The 17,682-nt window shown below is 36.2% G+C and overlaps 1 protein-coding gene across 5 annotated transcripts in view; it reads right to left on the bottom strand.

Moving 5' to 3' along the window:
* PDE5A (phosphodiesterase 5A) overlaps positions 1–17,682 on the bottom strand; it is a 160,605-nt gene that overhangs the window by 42,335 nt on the left and 100,588 nt on the right. For all 5 annotated transcript variants that reach the window (XM_004479025.4, XM_004479026.4, XM_004479028.5 and 2 more), the window contains exons 10-11: positions 14,905–15,080; positions 12,086–12,145 (exon numbers count right to left, since the gene is read on the bottom strand). In XM_004479025.4, coding sequence (XP_004479082.1) covers positions 12,086–12,145; positions 14,905–15,080 — 236 coding nt within the window. The remainder of the gene's footprint in view (positions 1–12,085; positions 12,146–14,904; positions 15,081–17,682) is intronic.

Genomic DNA, 17,682 nt, shown 5'->3' with positions numbered 1-17,682 from the left:
CAGGACTTTGTCAAAAGGATGAAAAGGCAGCCCACTCAATGGGAGAAAATATTTGGAAATCACATGTCTGATAAAGGCTTAATATCCATGATATATAAAGAGATGTTACAACTCAACAACAGAAAGACAAATGACTGAATTAAAAAATGGGCAAAACACTTGAATAGACATTTGTCCAAAGAAATACAAATGGCAAAAAAACCACATGAAGAAATACTCAACATCACTAATGATTAGGGAAAACAAAATCAAACCTACAATGAGATATCATTTCACAACTATCAGAATGGCCACTACTAAAACGAGAGAGAGCTACAAGTGCTGGAGAGGATGTGGAAAGATAAGGAACACTTATTCACTGTTGGTGGGAATGTAAAATGGTACAGCCACTGTGGAGGACTGTTTGGCAGTTCCTAAAGAAGTTGAATAGAGAGTTGCCATGTGAGCCAGCAATACCGCTACTGCATATATACCCAGAGGAACTGGGAGCAGTGACACAAACAGACAACTGCACACTGATGTTCACAGTGACAGTATTCATGATTGCCAAAAGCTGGAAACAACCCAGATGTCCATCAACAGAGGAATGTATAAACAAACTGTGGTCTATTCACACAATGGAATATTATACAGCTGTAAGAAGAAATGAAGTCATATGGATGAACCTGGAGGACACTATGATGAGTGAAGCAAGCCAGACACAAAAGGACAGATACTGTACGATTGTGTTACTATAAACCAAATATATTATGTAACATATTGTATGATGCAAAAAAGTTTTATATGTATCCAGTATATTTAAATGAGAAATGTATGTTTTTATTCAACTGTTTTCTTTTTAGCTTTTGTTTATATTTTCAATTATTAAATGTACAAAATAAAGTAAAAAAAAAAGATTCTATAAAACAATAAGACACTATAAATATACATGTATTTTATGGTTGAATATTTCAACTCAAGACCCCTGGAATCTCACAGCATCTGACACCGCCCCATTCAGGGCGTCCATCCACATGAGGAGCACAATGCCTATGGATTCTTAGGTACCAGTGTTCAGAAATTTTAGTGCTTAATCTAGATACTGTTAACCTCTACTAGGGTTAGCGTTTTCATGTGTCAAATTAGCCAATGTGGAATGCAAAAAATAGACAAAGCTCACTGGGTTAAAGAGTTACCATGACAAACAGCTTGGCAAAACGATCTCATTTTTCTCTGGGTTCTTTAATTGTATCTGCTACTCAAACTACTTAAGAAACTAGTTTGCCTCTATTGACTCAAGGAAACCCTTCTTTAAGTCATCTTCATTTTTGTTGGCTATTCTTCAGGTTTTGTGACCTTTTCTAATCCCTTGGCTCCTTTTCACCATTCCTGCAAAAACAAACAACCAACAACACAACTCTGGAAGTGAAACTTCCTGGCACAGTGGGCTAGATATGCCTTTGGAAGTGCGAGTGGCTTGGGTTAATACTTTATTTTAAAAAGGTTTACGTTTGTTCTTACACCACATGATGCTTTTTCCTCCAATTAAGTTTTCTACCTACCTGTTCTACTTAGGCTAATTTAAAAAATGAGTCTATAATTTATGGGATGTTCATTGTTAGAATGGCTTGGGCAAAAAGACCTGGAACATAAAGATCTAGATACAACTACTACTTGATACGGAGAATTGATTTTTCTCTCTACTACTACCATTACTAACACTAACTAATACTTACTGGGGTGTACATACTAGGAGCTATCTTACTACCTGTAATTTTCTGCTTTTTTAAAAAGCAGCCATTTCAGTGGTTGTAAGTTGATACTTCACTGTAGTTTTAAATAGGAGAACTTGTGAGTTAAAAAACAATTATGCATAAAGTACAGGATTTGTGTATACCACCTCACCACCAATGCTTTGCAATGGTGTGCAACATTTGTTACTATTGACAACAGCACTTTTAAAAGTGTACAATTTTTCTTTGTTACTATGTAACAACTGATGAAAAATTATTAAAATGGTTCTCAGCAGGATCTCAGTAAACAGTGTTTACCACAGTAAACCCGTGGCTCAAACAGTAGGGTTCCTGAGAGCTCTAGAGACATCTAGACACTACAACTGGGCAGACAATCTCAGGAGTTGGGCACCCTTGTCCTTATTTTGGAATATATGTTCCCCAATATAATAGAATTAGACTCATTTACAATTTCCCTACACGACTCTTCCACACCTTTTATTTGAACCTATAGTTAGCACAATGCTCGTTAAATATGTTTCAGATCCTTAAAATTTCAGTCTGTTCATATGCTGACATTTTTTCCCCCCAATAGTGGTCATTCTAGTACACGTGAAAAGATACCTCATTGGGGGTTTGATTTGCATTGCCCTTACAGCTAGTGATGTCAAGGATCTTTTCATGTGTTTTTTAGTCATGTTTATTTTTTCTTTGGAAAAATGTCCATTCAAGTCTATTGTCCAATTTTTAATTGGATTGTTAATCTTTTTATTGTTGAGTTGTAGGATTTCTTTACATATTCTGGTTTTTAAACCCTTATTGGATATGTGGTTTCCAAGTATTTTCTCCCATTGTGAATGCTGTCTATTCACTTTCTTGATAAAGTCCTTTGAAACAGTTCATAGGATCTTATGATCCTTTTCATTTCTGTGAGGCCAGCAGTAATATCCTCCCTCTCATTTCTTAATTTATTTTTCATCTTCTCTCTTTTTCTTTGTTAGTCTAGCTAAGGATTCATCAATTTTATTGATCTCAAAGAACCATCTTTTAATTTTATTAATTCTCTATTATTTTTCCATTCTCAATTTCATTTATTGCTCCTCTGATCTTTTTTATTTCTTTCCTTCTGCTTGCTTTGGAAGCAGTTTACTCTTTCTTTCCTAGTTCTTCCAGGTGTGTAGTAAACTCTTTAATTTTAGCTCTTCTTTTTTAATGCAAGCATTTAGGGCTATAAATTTCCCTCTTGGCATTGCCTTTACTACATCCCATTAGTTTTGATATGTTGTTTTCTTGTTTTCATTGATTTCTCTTGCAATTTCTTCTTTGACCCACTTATTGTGTTGTTTACTTTCCATATATTTCTAGATTTTCCAGTTCTCTACCTGTTACTGATTTCCAGCTTCATTCCACTGAGGTCAGAGAAAGTAATTTGTGTAATTTCAATCTTTTTAATTTATTGAGACTCGTTTTGTGACCCAACATGTGGTCTATCCTGGAGAATGATCCATGAACACTTGAGAAGGATGTATATCCTGCTGTTTAGGAATACAATGTTTTGTATATGTCTGTTAGGTCTAGGTCATTTATCATATTCAAGTTCTCTATTTTCTACTGATTCTGTCTACTAGATGTTCTATTGATGAGAGTGGTGTATTGCAGTCTCCAGCTATTATGGTAGAGATGTCTAGTTCTCCTTTCAGTTTTTCCAGTGTTTGCTCATATATTTTGGGGCACCATGCTTAAGTGCATAAATATTTATGCTTACTGTTTCTTCTTAGTAGACTGATCCTTCTATTAATACAGCCTTTACTGTCTCTTATAAGATTTTTACATTTAAAGTCTATTTTGTCTGATATTAATATACCTACCCAGCTCTTTTTGGGTTACAGTTTGCATGGAATATGTTTCCAACCTTTGGCTTTCAATCTAATTGTATCTTAGGGTCTAAGGTGAGTTTCTTGTAACTATTAGTAGCATACAGTAGGATCATACTTTAAAAAAATTCATTCTGACAATCTTGTTTTTTGATTGCGGTATACTTCAGCCATTTTATCCTTTTGCTTTTATGTGTCATATTTTTTTTTTTCCGTCTCTTTTTAACCCTTAGTTACCCTTGCTAATGATCTCCGTTTCTTCAGTCTATTCCAAACTTCTCTCTCCTTTCTTTTCCTTTCGGCCATAAGAACTCTCTCTAGTATTTCTTGTAGGGCAGATCTTTTGTCTAACTCTCTCAGTTTCTGTTTTCTTTGTGACTTTTAAACTCTCCTTCATTTTTAGATTTTGATTGGAATTGCATTTAATCTATATTTCACTTTGGGTAGAAATTACATCTTAATATTTAGTCTTTCAATCCTTGAACATGGAATGGCCTTTCTTTTATGTCTTTAATTTCTTTCAGCAATGTTTTGTAGTTTTCTGCATGCAAGTCCTTTACATACTTTAAATTTATTCCTAGATATTTCAGTTGCTATTGTAAATGGAATTTTTTCTCCTTGAGCTCCTCTGCAGTTGTTCATTACCTGAGGTATGGAAACAATGCTGATTTTTTGCATGGATCATGTACCCTGCCACTTTGCTGAATTAGTCTATTAGCTCTAGTAGCTTTGTTATGGAGTTTTCATGATTCTCCATGTATTGGCTCCTGTCATTTACAAATAGGGAGTTTTACTTATTCCTCGCCTACCTCGATGCCTTTTATTTCTTTTTCTTGCTTAATTGTTCTGGCTAGAACTTCCAGTACATTGTTGAACAACAGTGGTTATTGGGCATGCTTGTCTTGTTCCTGATCTCAGAGGGAAAGCTTGCAGTCTCCCACCATTGAGTATGTTGTTAGCTGTAAGTTTTACATATATGCCCCTTATGTGTTTGAGCTGATCATGTGTGTTTTTTTCCCTTTGGTCTATCAATATTGTGTATTACAGTAACTGATTTTTTAATGAATCATTTTTGGAATAAATGGGATTTGATCTCATAATGACTTTTTAAACACTGACGTTTCTCTCATTTTTTTCTAAAGTCAAAGAGAATCTTTCCTGCACTTTGTCAATATCTTACTTCACAAGAAATATGATGGCTCTTTTTAGTTCAACTATTTTTTATTATGAAGGCCATTTATACAACAAAGGGACATAACGTGTCACTTTTACACAAATGGGGTGGGTGTCTTTCTGTTTATTCAATACAGAAATGAAATTTTACAGGAAATAATATATTTATAAAGTATATGAAGCCCATCAAATATGTGATCATGGAAAATAGCATACTTGGGGTAAGGTATATATAATGCTCATTTAAAAAGTATTCTATTTCTTGATTTTAGTGGTTGCCTCAGGAAAAGGTTTTCTTTTCAGCCTGTGGCAAAGTCTTCGATAAAGTCAGGAGGAAATAAAGACATATGGCTACATAGCTACACAATTTTATCAACTGTATAATCTTTACACACACAAAAAGGTCACACTGTTATCAGGGATACTGCCTGCCTTACGGCTAAAGTATCACATCTCAAAAGCCAAAATAAAAATTAGGGAAACTGGAAACAATTCCTACCATCCAACTGTTAAGAAAGGCTCTTTATTCAGAAAGTTATTTATTAAAGTAAGTCTGAAAAGAAGGGTAGCTACTAAATTTAGTCTTCCATAAAATGTCAAATTCTTCCAATTAGCTTCAGTGCTTTTTAAAGGCATTTTGTTAAATTACTACGTGATGTTTACTCAATATAAATGACAAGAGGAAAAGGAATTTTCAATTTCAATGATCTGTTATATAAGGAAGTTTTCTCAAGGGATAAAACTGATGTATTTGATAGGTTGTTTTGGTGTATTAAAAAAGTGACTGGCTACAAGGAGAGATCCCCCTTGCATATTTTAATCTCTCATTATCATCCCCTGACCACTACCATCACCTCAAGGGACAGACTTTAAAGGACAGTAGTTTGGCTCCAGATCTTTGAATAAAGCTACTTAGACAGCTTCAACATTATACTCTGCAAAAGGCTTTTTAAAGTAGAAACTGCATTATTAGTTGGAAAGGTTGTCTGAAAGTATTTTCTTGAAGAGGGGGACTGAATCCAAATATAGAAGGGAAATAAATCTATTCATATAGAGAGGTGAATATTCAACTTAGTAAATGGAACCAAATCTTATAAAGAGTAAAGCAGTGAATAAGGCATAGTAGAACTGGAATAGTACATTTTTGTCAACATCGTTTATGATTTTTCCTCCTTTCTAACATTATATAAATGGATCCCTTTAAACTCTCAATAGGGAAGCAGAGATTATAGAAAAAGAGCTGCCAGTTTTTCAAAATAATATAAAGAAGGCATATAATAATGTCAAAACTCTGATAAAATCCCCATACACTTATGGGTAAAAGTTTAGAGTAAATTTATGACTAAAAATTGGGACTAAAAGATTTGGTCAACGTCCTGGTTACCTGGCAGATTCCATATATAAAAATTATACTAACGCTAAACTATGATTTCTGGAACTGTACACAGTAGTTAGTAAATAAGAAGCTCAAGAATGGTCTCCTATACTTTGGAGCTAAGATTACCATTAGATGTATTAACTCATAAAGTCAAACTGAAAGAGAAAAGATTAGTTTATCAAATAAATGAAGAAAGAATCAAACAGAAACTCTGCCTTGCCATTGCGAAAATGATGTAGCCTAGTTAATGTTATACTTATATAAAAATGAACGTATGGGAAGCGGATGTGGCTCAAGTGATTGAGCTCTCGTCTACCATATCGAGGTACAGAGTTCAATTCCTGGGGCTTCCTGGTGAAGGCAAGCTGGCCCAAGTGGGGAGCTGGTGCAGCAAGATGACGCAACAAAGAGAGACAGAGGAAAGACAATAAGAGATGCAGCAGACCAGGGAGGTGAGATGGTTAAGAGATTGAGCCCTTCTCTCCCACTCCGGAAGGTCCCAGGATTGGTTCCCAGTGTTGCCTAAAGAGAAAGACAAGCAGACATAGAAGAATGCACAATGAATGGACAGAGAGGGCAGACAACAAAGGGGAGGGTGCAGTAAATAAATAAATAAATAAATCTTTTTTTTTTTTAAATTTATCTATTGACAATAGGAAGAGGGTACCCTACTAGATGCAATAGGCTACTGCAGTTCATGGACACTTGTCCCTGATCATAGGGCTGACTCTCTTTTGTGTAATTACCTGCTCAAAAAAATTTCCATTTTTAATTAGGTTACTGTGGTGGTTTAAAGCTGTATGTATCCCAGAAAAACATGTTCTTAAATCTAACCCATTCCCGTGGGTGTGACCCCATGTTAGTAGGACCTTTTGTGAGGTTTTTTCAGTTATGGTATGACCCACCACATTAAAGATGGGACTTAATTCTCTCACTGGAGTACTATAGAAACCTAATAAATATATATATATAAATAAATAAATATATATATATGTATGTATACACAGAGAGAGAGAGAGAGAGAGAAAGAAAGCTAGGGAAGCAAGAAGCTTAAATCAATAAAACTGGGAAAATAAGGGAGATCACCAGACACCTCTATGTGCCTTGCCATGTGGCAGAGGAGCCCAGAATTGCTGGCAGCTTAAGAAGAGAGCATCACCTTGATGTTGCCTTGATTTGGACATTAGCATGGCCTCAAACCGTACAGCTAATGAATTCCCACTGCTTAAAGTCAACCCATTTCATGGTATCTGCTTTGAGCAGCCTAGGAAATGAAAATAGGTATTCATTTGGATTTTTCAAAAAGTGAGGGAAAGTGATAATCATCTTTAGATATAAGGCTTGGATCTACAACACTGACTTAGGCACCAGGAATTTGGGTGAGATTCAAGGCTCTGCACCTTAATGCTCTACTTACTACCTGAAGGCATCATACACATGCCCTATCAAGACTGTGTTTACATAATGATTTTGGCTCTGAAAGGTTCAGGTCAAGATGAGGTGACTTCTACCCTAGGAAATTCTGCCTAAATTGCATCCTCTTCCCCCACTCTCTATTTTGATACAGAAAAACCTTCAGGAGCACAACAGGGTCCCACAATCTGTTTCTTGATACATCTCCTATGACTAAAGAAATTTCTAATTACTATTAAGTAGAACCTACAGGACAGGGGTTCTTAAATAGATTTCAGGGGGTCCATGAGCTGCAACTGAAAAAAATTCTACTTATCTTTATTTTCTCAACCTCTAACTGAAATCTAGCATTTCCTTCACTTATGAATGTATGTAATAAGTAAATTACAGGGAAACGGACTTTGGCCCAGTGGTTAGGGCGTCCATCTACCATATAGGAGGTCCGCGGTTCAAACCCCGGGCCTCCTTGACCCGTGTGGAGCTGGCCATGCACAGTGCTGATGCGCGCAAGGAGTGCCGTGCCACGCAAGGGTGTCCCCCGCGTGGGGGAGCCCCACACGCAAGGAGTACGCCCGTGAGGAAAGCCACCCAGCGTGAAAAGAAAGAGCAGCCTGCCCAGGAATGGCGCCGCCCACACTTCCCCTGCCGCTGACGACAACGGAAGCAGACAAAGAAACAAGACGCAGCAAATAGACACCAAGAACAAACAACCAGGGGAGGGGGGGAAATTAAATAAATAAATAAATCTTAAAAAAAAAAAATAAGTAAATTACAGTGGTATTCATTTCAGTTGACTGGCACAGGAGTCTGTGGAACAAAAAAGGTTAAGAACCCCTGCTATAGGGACTGAACGGAGTCAGTTCAGACTCCATGGCAAAAGTGAGAAACTTATTTAAAAAAACTAAACTGTAATATCTACTTATTTACTGCCCTTCTAACAAGAGAGGAAAGCAGAAAAGGCAATCAGTCAATTAATCAAATATTCAGATACTGGAACTCTCTGGTCGTTTATATAATAAAAATTTATGACATTCTATCTTAACCATTGTCTAATAACTTTAACCAAATCAGCTGGGGTCCCTTTATTGGTACCGCAACAATCTGAGACTAAGGATTATTAAAAAGTATATGGCAAAATGTTCAGTTTAAGGCCTTATTTCTGCTACATCCAAATTTTAAGCCAAGAGAAGGTTTAAAAATGGGACCAAAAAAACCACAAAAAACAAAAAACAAATCCCAAGTCACAAGGGATAAAAATAAGGAGTCTGAATTTCCTACCAGCTGGAACACCTTGCTACAATTAACGAGCTTTTCTGGACACAGGCATGAATATTTTGTATATTTAAGTACATTTTTTAATTCTCAAAAGAACAAATTTTTAAAAAAGAACAGTTAAAACATTTGACAGCTTTTCAGTTTATTTTAGGTTTCAACTGAGATAAGCTATCAGACACATGACAAACAGCAATTTTGATAATTGCTGGGGGATGTGACTAATTACACACACTTGTGTAAAGGAATTTTTACTAGGATGATAGAAAACTAGACTTGAAATCCATTGCTGATGCTCAAACAATTTAAATGAATTACTTGATCTACAAGCTATGTAACCCAAATTTCTCAATACAGCTGCCAAAAATCTATTTTCCAAATGGAACAACAGATGGTTTTGAACAATACTGCAATATAGCAATTGTCAGTTATTCTGAAGTGTTTTTCTCTTGCTAAAATTGTAAACACAATTGAGAAGATAATCTTAGGATTTTTTTGGAAGACTATACTATTTTCAAAATGAGTAGCAAAAGTTTAAAATCCCAGTTTTTTTTTGTTTTTTTTTGCATAATCCTTAGAAATTACTCCATTTGCTAGCTTTTATTTATTTAAAACAACACAGGTCAAAGTGTAACCTTATCCTCACTTTAGATATAACTGAATAACCCCAAAGTGATTGCAAGCACTTCAAATGCATCTTTCCAAGAGATCACTTCCAATTCCCAGTATACATTTACTTGAAAATATATCCCTCTAGGAAGAATAGACAAAGGGGTCAGTTAAGCCTGAGGTGAAAGAGACTTTAAACATATAAACCTCTGTAAATAACTGAAAAACTGTGCATTATTTCAAATACTCAACTGAACATACAAAGTAAATATAGCCAATTGAGTGTGAGGTTAACCCCAAAAGAGGCTCCTGAACCTTTTAGGTGAAAACACTTTAAAGTTTCTTAAACTCTTCTTGGCAAATGCCCCAGCTTCCTACTCACTGAGATTAATGAAAATGTCTACAACATCCTATTCTACTTCCTCCTTTCTAACTTGGTACCTCTCCAGTGCAGTGCAATGCAGTGTGGGCTCTGCATCCTGACTGCCTGGATTTTAGAGCTGGCACCATCACTGGCCACTTGTGAGAACCCAAAAAGGTCAGTCTAGACTTGCTAACCTCAAATTCTCTTTTACAGAATGCTAAGGATACTTACCTTATAGGGTTGTGGTGGATCAAACACAGTTATTTTAATACACACAAAGCACTGAAAACATGCCAGTGTGCAGTAAGTGCTCAATAAATGTAGCTATTATTATTATCCTTTTGCTCGTCTTTACAAAAGAAATGTCTCTTCACTGCCTTGCATCCTTAGTCTCACATTCACCCCTGTAGCCTTCCCCTTTTGTTAAGAACACACTGGCTCTCTTGTTGTGAGCCATCCCCTGCTCACAAAAACAAAGCATAACATAAAAAATTTTACATGATACAGGCTGCATCTTTCCTAGCTACTTCTCCACTCTCTCTTTTCCACAAAACTTATTACTGAAACATAGCCTCCGTTCACTTCCTCCATTTCCTCACTATTTCCTCTTACTTTTGCAATTTCATTCACATGAAATGCTTTCAATCATCCCCAGATGACTGAATCCAGCAGTCTCCTCTCAGTCCTCCTATTTTTCAACCTGCCTACAACTGATGGGGTCTCGTCCTTTTTGAAATGTTTTCCTTCTATGTCCTCTGTGCCACTACACTATCCTAACTTTCCTCCCTGTTTACCTACCATTTTTCTATCTTCTTAGCTGGCCTCTTTTCTTGCTTCTCAACCTATAGTCACAAGAGGTCTGGCCTATCTCTCTCTACTCCCTCCCCCAAATACTCCATTCACATGGGACTGCTAACTCCCAAATTTCCACCTCTGGCTCTGCCACACTCCCTTCCCCCTGCCCTAGTCCTGCATAGTCTCATAGTTGAAGAAGTACACTTGGTTGGTCTACCAGCACCTCAAATTTACCATGTCCTAAATCAAACTGACCAGCTTTCTCTCAAAACAAATTTCTTTTCTTAATATTTCCACTTGCATTAATTAACGCCACCATCATTCTTTGAATTACCAAGGTCAAAACATTTGCATTAATCTTCTCTCTCCCTAACAGTTCGTAACAGGTAGCTAGCTGCACAGGCTCTGAAGGTAGATTGTGTTAGTCTGCATCCTGACTCTCCCACAAAGTGGCAGTGTAACCTTTAATAATTCCCTTGGTGTCTCTAGGTTTCAGTAAGGCCTTTGTAATATAATCGTGCAGCTTACGTGAGAAAATGTAAGGCTTAGCATGAAAGCAAGCTAGGATGATGATGACAGTGACACAGAATTATCAATTATCTATTCATGCCCTTCCCATTCCTTTCACATCTCTTTAGACCTTAAGGTATATTTTAAATATGCCTTAAATTTAAACCCCGAAGGCCATGCTTGTTGTAAATGTATAAGCACCTTGGATTTTCATTAATCCCAATCAAGGCAATTTCAGACCTGGAATATATGGCATTTATTGCAAATCCATGTGCTCTTCTCCCATCATGTATTTAAGCAGAGTATAATGAGAAATCAGAAATTGACTTGATCTAAATCCAATTTCAAAGCCATATGGTCAGAAATTAAAAACAAACATTATCAGTTCTTGATAATGCAGAGTAGATTATCAGTGACAAATAATAAAATCTCTGTTGTCATTAGTTTAGGCACAACCACCTTTTCCTCAGGAACTGAAAATAAAATTTAATTTTGGCTTAAGGAAAGTGTAAAGATAATAATAATTACTGGAAAAAAACAATAATAAATGAAATCTATTTAATATAAATTATCTTTCACTTTGTACCCCTACAAGAAAGTAGAGATGATTATATGTTTTTATGAGTTGTCCATCTAAATCAGGGGTTCTTTACCTTTTTTGCTCCGTGGAGCCCTATGCCAGTCAGGTGAAAACCACACACCTCTTACTAAGTCCACACTGTACTATGTATTATTTAATAAATGTATCACACCCACATAACATGTCCCACAGAACAATGTTTTTCTGAATTTTCAATTCAACCTCACAGATCCCCTGAAATCCTTCCAGGGACCTGCGGTTAAGAACCCCTGACCTAAATGTTCACCAAATCTGATGAAATGATTAGGGAACGATTGCCAGTAGAAGCAGATATCCTGAGAAAAGCATAATTATGTACTAATTAGATGCTTATATTTAGTCATTTTTAAAAAGTAGGAGAGTTACCGCTAGAGCCTGAAGCTCCCTTGTTTCTTCCTCTGCTGCTGATGCGTGATAAGACAGAACCTAGAGTAAAAGAAGAAGTACAGGTAACTCAGGAGAGGACTACCAAATGGAGACTAGAATTTTAAGCTCAGTGTTCTGTAGAGGTAAGTAGAATACTCAGAATGTCCAAATCTTGGTTGTTGCTTTCTCCAACAGACTGACAATCCCAAATTCATTTAGAAAATCTCCCCAGAATTTAGATTCGATTGCTTGTTTTGGAAAAGAAAAAGTTACACTCTATATGTTCAAAGAAAAATCTAAGAGCTTTCATTGTATTGTTGATATAACAAGCACATTATTTTTACAAGTTAAACTAGAAGTAACTATTGGCTCAAACGGCAAAAAAATTTATTTTGAATTTTTTAAGTCAATCACCTAGGCAAAGAAAAAAATACGTATTATTTTTGCTTGTGTACAGAATTAAGAAAAAACTTTTGCATATACTGCCATTTCATATTGACATCTGGAAAGGAAGTAATCTAGAATTGGCTTTCAGAAGAGGCCTGCACTCACTGTATGGCTGACAGGATGTTAATAGAGATTCAGGGATCCCTCTCCTCTCATATGAGTCGAGAGATTCATTAGACTTGGCCACAGCTTATCCCTAGAGAGAGGTGCTGGGGGGCTATGATCCAGCTTTCAAATCCTCATCTAATACTTTCCATTACCCTAGCTGAGGTACACAGTTAGACTTACTATCTTCTACTAATTCAATTCTTTAAAAATCATTGATAAAAACACAACCCTTTTCCAGTCTCTATATGGTGAGCCAAATAATTCATCAATCCACACCCATCTATGTGAGCCAGTTTTCAAAATTTTAAGCAATTCAAAATCTAAAGCGGAAGACTACATGTTTTACTCTCTTGTGAGTCAAGATGGTTACAATACCGTGCTACTTCTAATCTGTTTTAGCCTTTTAACCATTAACGATTATGAAATCTAAGGTAATCTCAGAGCTCCTGTTCTCACCTATGTGAAATCAATAGGTGAGGGGCTGTCAACCTGTGGCTGCTGACGGCACAAAGTAGTTTCTGAGAAAAGCTAAGAATGTGACCATGAATAAGTCTAATATAAATATTGTAATGCAACACTGGATAAATGAATAATGGAGTAATACAGCACATTCTAAGTTCAGAAAAAGTAATTTTGCCACACAGGAGATAAAAAAGCACCTTACTCATATGGTATAAGGATTAAATTTGTTAATATATGTAAGGAGTAGAATACAATGTAAGCCTTTGATAAAGATTAGCTATTATTATTACTGCTATTTTATTGTTATTATAATTATCATGGCTTCCAGGTCAAAATAATTCACTGTTATCAGGAAATCTGAGGAGCTTGTGTCCTGGCCTTTTATCCAATGGGTTCCTAAGGAAAATAACATTTTTTTCAAGGTGAGGCCTTGATCACAGAAATGACTTCCCATAATGACCTGAGAGTGAACACTTTTTATGCTTAGTGACAGTTTAATTGCTCATATATTTAACTGAAGAGCTACAGTATAAAAAGTAGTCCAGAAAATACTAAAAAATATTGTACTCTCAAGGGTATTTTATGTTGAAATTTTCCATAATAAAGAATTTATTTAAAAGTAACAATAAAAAAGATAATGATGCATTAAAATTGCATATATATATATAGCTGAAACTCTTCCAACAAGTTTATAGTCCAAGGACTTTTATCTTACATAACACTGTAGAACAATTATTAATGTTTTATACTCATGTTGCAGCACCTTAGAAAGTAAAGGCTATTACTGGGAAATCTTGATATATAATGTATATCTTTTTAGCTGCTTAGGTTAAGGATTTATTAGCAGTCAGAGGAAAAGTGATTATATCTCAAACACTAATTTCCACTGATCAACTAGATCAGAACAGGTAAGCAACCAAACATATGCCACATTGGTGTATGAAATAAGTAGAGATTCTATCTCCTACATTGGTCTACAGAGTGAGAAATATCCAAGTTATGTGGACTGCATATTGCAACGCAGTTAGGGAGCTGTATCTGCAAAGAGCTGGCCCTGCTTGGGAGGGAAGTGCCACTATATGGTGAGCCAAATAACTCATCAATCCACACCCATCTACTGTGAGCCAGTTTTCAAAAACTGACTCAGTCCCTCTAAGTCAGTGGTTCACTAGCAGCCTGCACATTCAGAATCCCTTCGGGGAGCTTTGTAATAATACAGATTCCCAGTCTCTACTCAAGGCTTACTGAATCAGAATGTTCAGAAGTGGCTTCTATAAATCTGTAGCTTGAAGGAATTTCTGAGGTGATTCTGAAGTAGCTAGTCCAGGCGTTTAAAGTATTCCTGCTTTTCATAGATTTTTTTTCCCTTTACTCACTTCTTATTCTTTGAGTGCCTATGGTTTTTGTTTTTAAAGTCTTTTTTTCCCATAGCTCTTTGCATGGAGAGATGGGGTGGGTCAGGCAATGGGAAGGCATGGCTAGGCCAAAGTGGCAGTGGACATTTGTGTGACTAGACAATTAAAAGTCAAGGACTGCTTTCTGTAGAAAAGAGAACTAAAGGGGCAAAATCCTGAGATTTGGTTTGGCCATACGACCTTTCACAAGTTTCTCAATTATCTGGGTCTTAGTGTACTTAGCCATTTAAAAGGGGCTAATATGGATCTGATCACCTGTCGTGCAAATTTCTGTGAGGACACAAATGATGTAACAAAAAAAACAAGCACCATGAGGTGTTTCGAGAGAAAAGTAAAAGCTGGGTATTTCCCTGTAGAGACCAAGAAGTCCTGTAAACTTCAGCCCACCTCCAAGGTGACCATCTGCTTGGCCATGGCTCGCTCCACTGCTTCATACATCTGTGTGTTCTGGATTCCCAAGCCACAAAAGATGACAAAAGCTTCCAGAAACTGTTCATCATTTCGGTTGAAAGGCTTAACCTCGCCGGTATTCTCCTCCATCTTATTAACAAGTTGGCAAACCCCTACAATGGTCCAAGAAATCGAGCAAATGTTATTGTAAACTGTGATAGTTTTTCTTAACATTAATATACATACTTTTAATCTACATATCCTTTTTTTCTCTTAGGAGTATTTGGCATCTCCATATAGTCACACAAATGTCCACAAATATAGGCTACAAAAGTTAACTGAATCAATTTTCATGAGAACTATTTTCACAGTCATACATGTATGCTGCCTGTGTTCAAAAAAAATCCTGGAGTACTGTTTTCTTTCAGACTCTGTAGTGAATTTTAGATCAGTTGAGTCCCTAAAGACAAGTTTGTCCTTTGGAGACTAATTGGATTTTTGTATGCTTGCCAAGAGAACAATTTTGATGCACATAAAATTTTTGGGATACACACACTGCCTTTCCTTTCTGAGAAACCAGAATTTTAAAAACTCAATTACACAAAAAATAGAATGCAAAAAATAGGCAATTCGCATAGACAGTCTCAAATTTCAAATATGCACCTCTGTGTCCAGAAGAATCACATCTGCAGACAACTTTTATACTACAGATAAATGACTAAAAATGACTATTTACTTGGAAATACAAGTAGAAGAAAATCATAAGCGCCCAATTCCTGGTCTCTCTTATAAAGTCAAACATGTAGTCAATACAAATGGAAGATTACATCAATATTATGATAAATTTTTATTGAACCAGGTGCACTATGAAATTGTGAGCCTAGTGGTCTCTCCATTAGGAGTTTGGTGACTCAGCTTACCTCTGGGTAAAACAAAGTGCTGTTAAGGTCCTTATCATGTCTGTCTCTGAATATGTATCAGACGTTCTTCCTGGCCCCAAGCCCAAGCTCTTTTCCCTGCACACCACTAGCAGTTGCTTTGCACACTTTCCCACCAGCTATATTGCCCCCCACAGCCCTCCTGACGGGTCTCCCCAGTCAATCCGCATACCTCCAAAGTGAACTCCTGGAGGCCTCCCACTTTCCCTTTTTGAAGTCCTAATATTACCACTGTACCACGGTTGATTTTATTTCCACCTCTCTTTCCAAGCTGTAAATATCTTGGATGTAGAGACTGAGTTTTGTTTTCTCTGTTCCATTTCTTCAGCTAGAAAAATGCCTGGCATAGCAGGAACTCAGACAATATTTGCTGAATTAAAGAAGGAATGTAGAAGTGCTACTCTGGCCCAGATGACTTGTGTCCCTTTCCCATGAAAATATGGTCTTTATTATCTCTTATTTTTCCTGGAGCACAAAAGGACTTCATAAAATCTAAGATGATACAAGGATGGATGCACATTAAGTCCCTTTATCATCATTACTCTGTACTTATAAAAATTTTTATTTTTAACAATACAAATTATCTGAACTCTCCTATTTGCTCTTTTTCTGTTGTGGAAGTGTTTCTACAGATGTTAAAGACATCTATATCCTTATTGATCTGCATTAGTTCTGCAGAGATTACTTCTCTAACATTACCTATCAATACAAACTTCAAATGAGACAATGAAATGGGGCACTGGAACTAAACATCATGTACTGAATGACAGTCGGCATTCACTATCTTAATAAAACATATCCCATGTATGGTAAAAACATACCCACATATTGTAGACCTTTTACATTCTCAAGGTTTATGTTGTCTAACCTTTGTGTATCTCCAAATTATAAACTTGGAACTGTTTATACAGGCCCCTGGCTGTCTCCCAAATAACATTTTCTTGAGAGTCATATTTCCTGCTCTAATCATCACATCACAATGCAACTGCCTTTTCAAGTTTTACCAAAACGTTTTCTTCTACTTAATGGACATTTTTCATAAGTAAGATTTTAAAAAATCACTTCATAAGAATAAATGAGTGTATAGCAAAGAAAGAACAAAAAAGAGGTGTTGAGATGTGGATATCAGGCAGTCTGCCATGATTATGACTTAGGTAAGGTACCTCTCACCTGTACAGCAGTTCAAATCTATCCCTCAGTAAAAATTATTGAATCAATACATTAAAGGGTATTAATTAATAGCTCTGGAATTGCTCACAATTTGCTGAAACAGAAAGTTAAGCAACTTAATATCAAGAGTCCTTTGTAACAACCTTGGAGCAGAAAAGCTAAAGTGTGTCTATGTTATAATCCACGACTAATCAGAGATATAAACCCAGTTCAGGGCAAGAAAAGGGGTCTTGAAGACAAACCATACATTATTAACATCTAAGTTTTCCTCTTTGAAGGTAGAATGGACAGTTATATTTATTCAGCCTTCACGATAATCCCACTGATCTCCTTACATCCTTCAGAAAATTTAATTCTACTAAACAAGTTAAAACTGATAATTTGGAATGTTGCATGTACCAGTAAGCCATTACAATATACCAAGTCAAACTTATTTATATGTAAAAACAAGTAGTTAATGCAGAACAAAAAAATAAAACCACACAATAAAAACCAATTAACGTGTGCAATGATGAAATAAACCATATGAAGGAGAGCCAGGAAGTAGTAAAGTTAGACAGTAACATTTCAATGTTTCCTTATATTCTTGCACATACTTTGTTTCACGGGATCACAAGAGTTCTGAGAGCTAGTGGGCCTTGAAGGCACCTCCGGAAATTAGGCAAGA

The sequence above is a fragment of the Dasypus novemcinctus genome, chromosome 1, assembly GCF_030445035.2.
Source record: "Dasypus novemcinctus isolate mDasNov1 chromosome 1, mDasNov1.1.hap2, whole genome shotgun sequence".
In the NCBI taxonomy this organism is placed as follows: domain Eukaryota; kingdom Metazoa; phylum Chordata; class Mammalia; order Cingulata; family Dasypodidae; genus Dasypus; species Dasypus novemcinctus.
This window is presented reverse-complemented; position numbering and strand designations above follow the sequence as displayed.